The sequence below is a fragment of the Petaurus breviceps genome, unplaced genomic scaffold, assembly GCF_028583685.1.
Source record: "Petaurus breviceps papuanus isolate PSGF00001 unplaced genomic scaffold, PetGlider_PUasm1.0 90594, whole genome shotgun sequence".
NCBI lineage: Eukaryota > Metazoa > Chordata > Mammalia > Diprotodontia > Petauridae > Petaurus > Petaurus breviceps.
In genome coordinates, this window is record NW_027187281.1 from 2,004,327 (window position 1) to 2,016,812 (window position 12,486).

Sequence of the window (12,486 nt, forward strand, 5' to 3'; positions counted from 1 at the left end):
GGGTTAGCTCTAAAGTAAAAGTTCTTAACCTGAGGTCCTTGAATAGATTTCAGGGGGGTGTAGCCTTGAATGGGGAAAAAATAAAATAACTGCATCTTTGCTTTCACTAACCTGTAACTGAAATTTAGTGTCTTCTTCAAGATTTAAAAATCATTTAAAGAAGGGGTTCATGAAAAAAAGTTCATGAAGCCCTCTTCTCAGGTCTATGGAATGATTTTTGAATGATTTTGCTTCATATGGAAATTTATTAAGAGAGAAAGGCATAATAATACATTGTAAATTAAATATTTTATCATCTATTATAATAAGCATTTCTGTCAAATGATGATACAGCACAGTTGTATCTTCTGTGTTATACACATTGGAATTTTTTTGTATAAATAGTGTATACAGGACATTAATTTCCATTTTTAGGATCCAGAACACAACTTAGGTTTTTACATGATTATAAATGCATATAGTTATCTCCTTGTTTTATTATATTATTAATCATAGCCATGATTTACTTCATGCCAGGCCTTCAATTATAACTCCTAATTTTTAACATCGTTCTTACGGGAAAATACCATTTGCAATTATGATGATCCACTTTACAACGCGGTTTCCAGGAACACAGTTCTGCGAAAGTGAGGACTGCTTGTGCTCCCCTGCGTGACTGGGGAAAGCTGCAGACCTCTGGAGAAAGCAACAGCATCCAGCAGAATTTGTGAGAGCATCTCCCACCAGTAAGAGGTGTGAGGTAGCTCATACCAGTGGAGGGTACAGCTGCAGCAGATTCATGTCCTCGGAGGACAGTGAAGCAGGCAGTAGATTGATGATCCCAAAACAGTAAGTGACTGGGGACTTTAAGTGGGGTACTGGACTTCTGATGCCTACAGCATTACCTGCACATCTGTCTGTTCTAATAAACATTTGCTTGGTACCTTATGACCAGCATGCTTGTGATTAGATTAATGTCACATTTGTCCAATAGGGTGAATTTCTTAGGTTTCTGGGTATATAAATTTAAGTGAAAGGTGACAGTTCTCAAAAGTAACTCAGGTCCTTGGTGCCACAATTATTTCTTTTTCAACGGTAACAAATATTGACTAGGTAGGAAGAAAGATGGAGACATATAGACCAGGTAGGAGTCTGTTGCAATAATGTTAGAATGAACTAAGACTAATAGGCTTAGAAATGGAAAGAATAAACCCAAGAGAAGGAATGACAAGGATTCAGTAAAATTGTCTAAGAAAAGACATGACTCATTAATAGAATGGATATAGAGTCAGGACTCCCAGGTGTCTAGACTTGAAGACCAGGAATAGAGTCAGTGCCTCTGAAAGAAATTTCATAATTAGCAAGAGGATCTAGCTTTAGGGAGAAAAAGATGAGTTCAGTTTTAAACATTGAGTTTAAGGTGATGGCAGGATATACAAGAAGAATTATTTTGTAGAGTTAGAAAATGTGAAGCATAGGTAAAAGGTGAACAGGTATAGATGTTCATTTGGAAATTACTCCTACAGAAGTTAAAGCTTCGTTGAAGATTACCAGCTAGGGATAATTGCACCCTTTCTCCAAAAAGAAGGTGGGAAAAGGGGTTTAGTAGCTAAAATATAAAATGTCAACTGGGAATATTATATAAGCAATCCAAATTTGAATTAAAATTTTCCCCTTTTTTCTTAATATATCATATTTTTGCAGCTTGTGCCTTCAGGAAAATTCCTACAATAATATTATTTATACAATTAGACCCACGAATATGAGATGTTGTTTATCAACTGGAAAATGTTATATTCACCAACACACATGTCCTTCATCATTGCTATTGGAAGAAAGGTTGAACTAGATTGAAGGGATGGGATAGAGAGTAGAAAGGCCAGTGGAAGTACAGAGAGGAAGGAGCTGAAGGTTTTATCTCAAATCTGTAACTTAGTGGACTTTCTCTATCCATTCATTCTCCAGCTTCTCAGGCTTCTAAAAGTAAGCACTAAGCAAAATAATACGGTGGAGAAATGTAAATTATTTTGCAAGGAAATTACTTTAAGAAATTGTAAATTGCTTCAAAGATGACAAGGGGGTCTGAGTTGCAAGGACAGTAAAGCAAATTTTTTTTCTTACTTGAGGTGAGCACCTTAGAGGCCTCGAACAAGATTTTACCCATTAAGATCATTCAAAAGGGCTTTCTCAGGTTGTCTTGTTGCTAACTACTGGGCAGAGTGGCCATCCATTTCCAGAGAGAGACCTCATTTTATGCTGTGTTAAGTTAAATTTATATTGTAATATGAAGAACCTTGAAATTTAACATACGCTTTTAAAACATCCTAAAAAAAAGCCCTATCTTCAAAGGTATCCCTGGATGTTTCAGGCCATGAGCCCTTTCATTCTCTTTCTGTGAACTCCAAATTCAGTTACCTGCAGCAGGGAAATACTTAACACTGTTGTTTCCAGCCAAGTACAGCTGTCCCACAGACCTGGTCAGCTGTCCACTGCATTCAAATTGGGGAGGTAAGTGAAATTTTCTATCTTCAGGACATGTAATTTGTAGAAGTAAACCATATTGAATCTATAGCCTATGAAAATTTATAGGATCATAGGATTTACTTGTTAATGTAATGTTTTTTACAATGTTTTTGTTTTTATAACCCAAGGACTTCCCAGTAATGTCTGCATCTCAAATAGAATCCTCCCATTGTCTAACTCCTTCATTTTGTTTGGGTTATTTTTGTTTTGCTTTTTTTTGGAGGGCGGAAGGCAGGGCAATTGGGATTAAGTGACTTGCCCAAGGTCACATGGCTAGTTAGTGTTAAGTGTCTGAGGTCGGATTTGAACCTATGTCTTCCTGACTCCAGGGCCAATGCTCTATTTACTGTGCCACCTAGTGGCCCCTAACCCCTTCATTTTGCAGACCAGGAAACTGAAACCCAGTGATTTGCTTGAGGTTATAGACATAGAAATTGGCAAAGCCAGGATTCACATCCAGGTCTTCTTACTTTAGTTGAGATGCAGGGATCTTTTCCAGATGTACCATATTGCCTCTTACATTCTCGACTTTTAATTGAGGGTTTGGTATTATCTCTCTTTTGTTTTAAGTACCATAGTCCTACAGAGATTTGACTGATAAAAATTCTGTATGAGGTGTTTTATGAATATATGAAAGAAGGATCTGTCATTTCCTGGGTTACAGAACTCTGTGTGTGTGTGTGTGTGTGTGTGTGTGTGTGTGTGTGTGTGTGTTTGCAAGGGGAAGGGAGGGCAATTGGGGTTAAGTGACATGCCCAAGGTCACACAGCTAGCGTTAAGTGTCTGAGGCCAGATTTGAACTCAGGTCCTCTATTCACTGTGCCACCTAGCCGTCCCCCCACCCCCGAACTTTTAATAGAGTAACTCCCTCCAGCAGATCAGCAGATTGCACCCTTCTATGACTTAACAAATAGTAAGTTAGTTACCTGAAGTACACTGAGGTTACATGACTTGCCTAGTAATTGCCATGAGTCAGCATTTGAACCAAGGCCTTGATTCCATGATTAGCACTACCCCAACCCTGCTTCTACCTGGAGTATTAGAGAGAATTTAATTGGAAAGGCACTGTGGTGTGGTAGCAGATAGCAGGTCTCAAAGCTGGGAAGAAGATCTCAGGTTGAAGAAGTGCTTTTGATCCATGCTAGCTGTGTTACCCTGGAGAAGTCGCTCAACCTATCTGTTCCCTGAGCAATCCCAGTAATGAGTTGGAAAGGTGTTGACCTGCAGTGAACTCATCTAGGAGTTTCAGTAACTGTCCTTATCCTATTTTATGTAGTATTAATAGTAGTACTAATAGTAGTATTAGTAGTAAACAATGAGGATGAAAGCTGGCATTTCTATAGTACTTTAAGTTTTGCAAAATGCTTTACAAATATTAACTCATTTGACCCTTGCAACAACCCTAGAAGGTCAGTGCTATTATTATCCCCATTTCACAGATGAGGAAACTGAGGCTGGCAGGTTATTTTTACCCTAATTCCTACAGTAAGATCTGTACAAAATAATCTGGTTTCCCCCAGATCCTGAACACAGTGAAAATAAGGCTTCTCCTTTTTGTTCAGTTCACCAGGAGGGCATAGGCTCCTATTATGCACCCAGAATTCTGTAAGGATAGGACACAAAAAGCCATGCAAGGCATAGTCTTGAACCTTGAGTGTTCAGTTCCAATTCAATTCAGGTTTCTGTTGGAATCGGTTGAGATAAGAACTTAGTTAATGGATGCATGACAGTTTAAATTTTCATTTGAGTACTGAAAGAAATCCACAGAATAACAACAAACAGCTAAAATGATTTTTTTAAACTATGAAACTGGTGAACTCTTCAGTGAGTACATATAGAATCTCAAGTGTAACCTGCTTTAGGAACTGCCAGGTGGCCTATATTGGGGGGAGACAGCCAGCCTAAAGGCTAGGTTTGACAAGAAAAGGCCTATCACTGGACAAGTGACATTTTACCTTTAAAACCAAAAGTCCTATACATTTCACCTCTTATTTAGTATTTACATTTTTAAAGTTGCTGATTCCTCTCCCACCCACTCACAAAGTTTTTGCTTTTCTTATCAACCCTCAAGATTTTTGTTGGTAGGCTCATTTATTTTATATGTCTCCATTCTCAGAGAGAAGGTAACAAGGCAGCTTTTCATCTCTACTGTAGTCAAGTAAACCTAATAGAAAGGTGATAGTTCTTGATGGGCCAATTCACAGGAGAAAATTTTGCTTTGAGTCATTGAAGCTCCAGAAGTTCAAAAATACCTTAGCAACATCCTTTCCTCTTCTCTTATTATTTCTAGAACTTTCTTTAATCTTTTATTTCCCCCCCCCCCAAACCTTTTTTTACACTGGCTTTTACAGATTTGGCTTCAATTACACCCAGAAGGAATCACAGAATAGAATGTGACTGAGGCATTAACTCTTTTGGGTGATCCTGTTTCTTTTTAGCAAAATCTCTGTTGATATTAATTGATTTTAATGTGGGCATTTTTATAATTTATTATCGAAAATAAATACAAATAAAGGTTACAAAGCTACACTATATTTTCGCAGATACAATCACAATACACAAGTGAGAAATACAGAGTAGGCACACATGAGAGAGTTTGTGACATATAGTTACCAGGTTGCTTTCCAGTGACCCTTTCAATGTTAACATATCTCAAGTCTCTTTGGTCAACCATAACTTGACAGGAACCCAAACTGATTCTAATTTTACCATGGCCTGGAAACAACTGCTAATTAGTAAATCATAATAGTACATAAAAGCTGAACTTGACACCAAGGATGTGCTTGCTTTTCAGAAAATCTTAACCCACAAAGAAACCTTCTAGGCGTATAGAAATGTAAACTGCTGACCCTCACAAAATCTAAGGTAAAAACCCTGGAGCTGCAGCAAAATTGAAACAGCCTCTTGAACCACAAAAAGCACCAACTGCAGCAGTTCCTCCTAATCTAGTGAACTGAAACAAGGCACTGCTTTCTTGAGCAAAGGAGACATGGTGATGGCAGGCAGTTGTAAAAGCTACATAAACAAGTCTATAGCACGAGTTTTTGCAATTGTTTGCTTATGATTCTAAATAAGAGACAAGAACCAATTCAGTCAAGAAACAAAAAGCCTGGTGTTTTGTTGATGCTGTTCAATTTGGGGTATTTTATCATTTACTTACTCCTGCTTTCTTTGACACTGCACAACTTAGTTTTATTACTGTGTCCTAGCATCCCAATTTCAATACCCACTCTACTTTTTTTTTTTTTAAGCAATTGGGGTTAAGTAACTTGCTCAAGGTTACACGGCCCGGGTTTTCCGGGGGGGGTGTGAGTGTGTGACCCGGTAGCACTGTCAGTAAGTGCTCTCGCCACAGGGGAGAGAACTCTTTGAGATCGAATCCCGGGCTCAGACCCTTAGCACCCCCCCACTCTACTTTCTATGGTTAAGTTTGAATCTTTGGGGGATTAATGAGATCACTTCTGTAGGTGTGCTTCAATAAAAGTTTCTCCATGAAGAATTATATGTATTTCTAACATTAAATTGTGATTTCTCCCCAACCAAAAAAACTTTATGATATAACTCTAGCTTTGTGATAGCATCAAAGTTTAAAACCCAGTTTTATTTTTGTAAGGTATAATTGCTGCATTTCATGCTATATCTTGGGTTTCCAAATGCAGTAGTATTTTATACATTCTAACTCACCAAGTATTATTCCCATTCCTGCAACTGTTCTTTCCTATAAACATAAATGGACTAAAAACATACCAACAAGGAATCTAAACACTTCCTTAACTGAAATATCTTCTTTGTTAACCTTCATCTACATTATTTTCTTCACCATAAATGTCAGCTTTTAGTAATCAATTAAAGGAATACTCAGACTATAACAGTATAGAATAAATGATAGATTACAAAAATTGATATCTATGGTAAAGAAAATAACATAGCTAATAAAAATAAAAGCAAGACTTTCTGCCTTGAAAGCACATACTGTCTACTAGGAGAAGAGCAAATTTAATAGGAGGAAAGAAAAAATCCAAAGTACTCTAGGAATATTTGAGAAGGGAGGGAACACTTTTTGCTGGAGTAGAACCTGGAAAAACTACATAGAACAAGTAGCACCTGAACTCTGCCTTGGAAGAAGTGGAAAATTTTAATAGCAAAGATGAGGAGAGAATGTACTTTAGGCATCCCCAGGTACTAAGCAGGTGGCACATTTAATTTGTTGAAAAGTTAGTGCTACAGTTTGGGAGACGCATAAAATATGAAAAAGAGTCATATAAGATTGGGAAGGACTGAATGAAAAGTAGGTGAAATGAATGAAATAAATGGTCGTCACTCCTCTATTACAGCCCTGTGAAGTCTCAAAAGAATAATATGAAAGATGTAAAGCATTATTAAAAAGGGAAGTGCCTACTTACCTTAGGTGAGGACGATCTCATTATTACCACCCCAGGCCTTCTAAAGCATTTCCAATTGGGAGAATAGTGGAGAGAGTGATAGTCCTAATATTAGGGGATTTATTATCTAAATCCTATAGCCCTGATATGTGTTGTGACCATGGACAAGTCACTTTATCTTTAATTTCCTGACTGGCTCACAAGAGTTGAGAGAAACCTTTCCTGTAAACCTGAAATAATTGTGTAGTGGTTGTATTTTATTTTGTTCTTTATCCTTTGCCCAATATGTAATGTGATGTAATAGATAAGAGCTGACCTAGAAGCCAGGGCAGTCTGGGTTCAAGTCCTCAACTCAGATAGGAGCAGGATCCACTAAACCATACATCAGGTCACATCTGACTGACATCTTTTCTCGGTCTAGGCAACTCTCTAACTTACAAAGAACCTGCATTAGTAGCAGTTTTATAGGATTATAGATTTTGAATTGAAAGGTACCCAAGAAGCCTCTAAGACAATCCTGTCAGTTTACAAATGATGATGTTGAAGCCCATAAAGGTTAAAGGACCTGTCAAGGATTACATGGTTAATAAGTATATGAAGCAGGATTTTTTGGTTTTTATTTTGAAGGCCACTGGGGTTGTGATTTGCCCAGGATCATGTGATAAGTGTCTGAGGCTGGATTTGTAGTCATGTCCTCCTTACTCCAGGGCCAATGCTCTATCCACTGCACCACCCAGCTGCCCCCAGGATTTGAACCTGAGTCTCACTGAATCTAAGTCCTGTGCCCTGTCCTATGTCATGCTGCCTCAGCCAGAAGGATTTTCTCATCCATGAATTCCCCACAACCAGAAATTCACAGGTCCAGTCTCTAACCCATATTTTATGTTCATATTCTCCAACAGAACTATTAGAGAGTCACCTTTTGTAAACATTTACTTTTTAAAAACATGTTCCAAGAATCTTCTGAACTTGAGCTTTTAGCTTTGGCAATAATTACTTTTGGTAGAGGCTACAGAATCTTTTTCTGCCAATTATAAGGAACTGGAAGTGACCTCAGAAGCCATCTAATCCAGCCCTCTCATTTAACATATGAGGAAATTGAGTCACAGAAAGAATAACTAGCCCATGGTCACACAGATAGTAGGTGGCTATATCCAACAAGTCACATCATCACTGTTCCTTCTTTGAAAACAAGAATGAAATTTATTAAGTATACAAAACTATATGTTCATCGTTGTAGGAAGCTTTAGCTCAGAGACAAGTATGCAAATCATTATTCATCAAAATGGGAAATATTTCAAGTGGATGAGTATTTCATGTGGAGAACTTAGCCTTAAAACTTCTAAAAATATAACCACATTTATAAGAAAACTTATGAGCACACACATAGATAATTGAGGATGGCCATGAAGGGTGCAACTTGCAAGAAAATTACCTTGAGAATGATAGGACTGAATGCCCAAGACACCTTTCCCAAATCTCATTTGACCACTCTTGTGGTTAATTGAAACCCCTGGTTAGATGGAAAATTGCAAAAATCTTCCTAGTCTTCCAGACCTCAGAGATAAAGCTCTGAGAGAAAACACCTCCTCTGAGACAAATGCAGAGATAGTAAATGGCTAGTTCCCACTGAGCTTTCCAAGACAGAAGTGAAAACAAAAACACCCCAACCCTCTATACTGGGGGAAAGGAAGAGGAGACTACGTATTTTAAATTGTATAATACGATGTGCTTATTATTAGCACTCCTTTCCTTCTTCTTCCTTCACTAACACTACTTCCCAACACTATCACCCACTGATAATACTAGCTTACTTCCACTGCTGGTTAAATAAACAAAAGAGAAATTGTCGTCGTTACCCATCCCATTTATTTATAGATAGATAGATAGATAGACAGACAGACAGATAGATTGAATTTGATGTCTTTAGAGCATTTTAATATCTTTACTATTTATGCGTACATGTTTAAACATTCTAAGGAAGGTCTATAATGCATTCAGAAATAGATCTCCAAGGTCTTTTAAAGATCTGGTTGAAGAAATATTCTGGGTTTTGCTGCAGTTTTCTTTTTAGAAGAAAAAGTGGAAAAAAAACCAACAAAAAACCCAAATTTTTAGGATAATGCTCACACCAAACAGAAAAAAAACAAACACTGTAACAACCACCCTTGCCCACCTCATCGTCTTTCAATACATTCGAGTTCTTATTCCTAAAGCAATGTAATATACTTTGTTCTGCACATCCTTGCTCAGAGGCAGCTCTCACTGCTTGTGAAATGACTGAAGGAGAGACCTAGCATTTTTATCCCACAATTTAGCACATCAGCACACCCTACCCAAAGCATGAAATTCCTGACTAACCCCATGAAAAAAATATATATGTGACATATATGTATGTGTCTACATGCAATATATGCGGATTTTTTTCCTTTGAAATGTTGCTCTTTTAAAAGGAAATGCCCCTTTTTAGTCTAAATGAGGCCCAGGCACTTCATTTCTTTTTCTGAGACTGTACTGGCATCAGCTGGGCTGCAGTGGTGGGCTGTGGTTTCACTCTTTCACTAATGGTAAGGTCTTCAGGCCTAGTCATCCTCTCAAAACTGTAGCACTCGACATTCTCTTCAGAGGACACAGTCCTAGTGCTCACCAGGTAGAAGCCCTCTTTTAGCAAAGTGTCCACAAGTGGTCCTAGTACATTAGTTCCATTGGCCAGTTTTCGATTATCAGGCTTTATAGAAACATACCTAAAGCAGAAGAAATGATTAATGTTGTTTTTTAAGCATTCTCTCAACTCCTACCAAAACCACATATACAACTAACTCTATGATAACTATCTATACACTTAACCTTAAAATATGATGTGATATTGATTAAATAATATGTACTTTTAAATCGGGTTTCCCAAAAAAGCAAATTGTTAAAAATATTTTATTTACACAGCCAACATAAGGGGTATGGGAGGAGGGGTCCACAATCACCTAGTGAATTCAGGAAAATTCACAGAAACAGAGAAAAATAAAGTCTCTCTCTTTGTCTGAACCATTCAAATTTATCCTGTTATTGCGGACACAGTAAATATGTAATGTGATATAATGAGTAGTTCTGTGTTTCCTACTCCTATGTAGAGCATCAAGAAAATTTTATCTTTAAATGTGTATCCTCTTTATTACCTTATGACAGGTGTACCAATACCCACAATAAAGGCAGTTGCTTTTATAACATTCAAGGAAGCCACTTTGATAGGAAACTAATCTTCACTAGTTCCATGTGAAAACCTGAACTTTTTGTAGGTTTGTAGAGTAAAAAGACATGAAAGATATCTCCAACTTTTATTTTTTAAAAAGAAGTTAACTAAATATTGTGCTCAGTGCTGTATGCTGCTGTTTCTCAGATTATTAGTATCTAGTACTGGAGGGTACAAAAAAAAAGCAGTATGTTGAAAATTAACAAAATTACAAAACACATTTCTCTACCCAAAAGAAGAAAACTGTTTATTGAAAAAATTAACTTTTTTCCTTAATGGTAATAAAAGTATTCCCCCCTATTCCCAAAGTCCAAAATATAACCTAGTGCACATTTAAAACATAAAAAACACATTGAGAAATAAAAGTTTACTAGAACATCTGAAAGAACTAGAGTCTATATAATATATACAATATAGGGTAAACAAGTACAAAGTAGTAATATATTACCAAGAAAAGTTGAATCAAAGAACATGATTCCATGTGAGGCATCCTCCCTACCCTCCCTCCCCACCCCCGAGCTAGAGGTAAAAAGATTCCAAGGCACCATAAGAAAAATAAAGAGGTATATTCTGTAAAATAAAAACCAAGAACAATTTGCAGTTTATTTTTAAATGTAAAAGGTTTACACATTTTCCCATTGAGCCAGAATTAAAACATAACAAAACAAATTCATGAAACCAGATGCAATAGGACAAATGGTGCAAAAGAGAATACCTAAGATTCTGTGAAATTAGTTTGGACTTAATCAAATGAGTTGCAGCTGCAAGGAAACAGCAAATCCAAATATTTCTGGTGCTAATGGAAATATTCATACTTTCAAGACACTAACCTAACACATGATTTGTACACAAATTATTGATCACTGTAGTAACAGATGCTTATGCATCTAGATTATATAACTATCTAGGCTGATGGCTACCAAACAGTGGGGTTTCAGTGGTTCTCTTTCAGAGCCAGAAAAGTCAGACCCAAAATGACCCTTTTCTTCCCTGGCCTTTTTCAGGCATTTTGATTCAGGATGACAGAAGAAAGAATGAGGCTCTTAAGCATTCCCTCTCTAACTTGCAGAAAGTACAGAGGTTAAGAATTAGATTCCTGAGTATGGATAGATGAAGTTCGAAGGTCAGAGTTTTTTCATTCTAACATCAAAGATCCCAATATGATCATTTATTTAAGTTATCCACCTTCTCTGAAGTTAGCACTCATAAATAGATAAAAAAAAAATACTTGCATGGCATGACAGTTTCATATTTATAACTAGAAGAGACCTCTGAGGTCATCTAACCTAATTTTATAGATGAGGCCCAGAGTCACTAAGTGACTTAAACCTGGTCCCTTAGTACCAATCTAGCTGTCTTTTCACTGTACCATCCTGCCTTCTATCTGTTGCTTGGAACAGAATATCAAATACTACTTAAAAGAAGATCTTATGTCACTTGGCTAAAAAGAATTTCCTGAATAACAAGATTTAAAGATATTGATACTATTCTCACATTAAGATTTTAAAATTAGCTGAACCCCTAAAAAAACATAACCAAGAAACAGAAGTATGTTACTTGGCATTACCTGACTATCCCTGGTTCCCATCTTAAGTTTATTTTGCCTGTAAGACTTTTCATTAAAATTTCATACAAAAAACCTCTGTATTATGCATATGTGTACCCAAAGCCTATAGTTTGTTCAAACTCTTCTTTTTTACCCTCCTGGAATATTTCTGCTAAAATATTCTTTAATTTTATCCTCACTTCTCTAATTTAAAAAAAAAAAGATGCCAAGACAGCTATTAATTCCTCCATAAAATTAAAAAACTTGACATATCCCTTTCTCAATGTAATCATTAGTCACCCACTCATGATTAAGACAGTACCACTAACGTATGTGCTAAGTATGGTTATCCTTCATATTACCTTTTAAATTTTAGGACAATACCCCACAACACACTAGTTGTCTCTTTATATTTAAAAAGTTACTAAAAGTTACTAAAGTTTAAGTTCTAAACTTAATCAACAATGTACACATCCAGTCATAGTTTCCCAAAAAGAAATGCCATCTTAAACCTTTAGTTATCCAGGGGAATGAAAAGTACCAAGAACTTTAGGTAAACTTTTATAACCATATTAATATAGTTATTAAATAACCTCTATGTAGCGACTCACTGGAAGCCAGCTTCAGGATACCGTAAAGAGCCAAGCATTAAAATATATTGTCACAAAACCACCTTTAATATGTTGACACACCATCATTAATATATTCTGAGATGACTAAGAAGCTAAATGCTAAAGATGAAACACGGAAAAATAGCCAGTGGGACAGAAGCATCTTCCCTTGGGAAGTGTTTAAAAAAAAAGAGGAGAAAC

General features: G+C 36.7%; 1 protein-coding gene and 1 long non-coding RNA gene across 10 annotated transcripts in view; one reads left to right on the top strand and one right to left on the bottom strand.

Annotated features, from left to right (window-relative positions):
* The window catches only part of LOC138142566 (uncharacterized), a 153,647-nt gene that overhangs the window by 107,985 nt on the left and 33,176 nt on the right, over positions 1–12,486 (top strand). For 5 of the 9 annotated variants that reach the window (XR_011163469.1, XR_011163467.1, XR_011163466.1 and 2 more), the window contains one exon: positions 517–972. The exons of 1 other annotated variant lie outside the window; for it this stretch is intronic. This is a non-coding gene — a long non-coding RNA (uncharacterized lncRNA). Of the gene's footprint in view, positions 1–516; positions 2,488–12,486 lie in introns of those variants that run through there. 3 more of the 9 variants (XR_011163463.1, XR_011163465.1, XR_011163470.1) reach the window with 3 other exon arrangements.
* The window catches only part of KCNRG (potassium channel regulator), a 9,260-nt gene continuing 2,687 nt past the window's right edge, over positions 5,914–12,486 (bottom strand). Inside the window, 1 exon segment of the mRNA XM_069063616.1 lies at positions 5,914–9,628. Coding sequence (XP_068919717.1) covers positions 9,376–9,628 — 253 coding nt within the window. The 3' untranslated portion in view covers positions 5,914–9,375.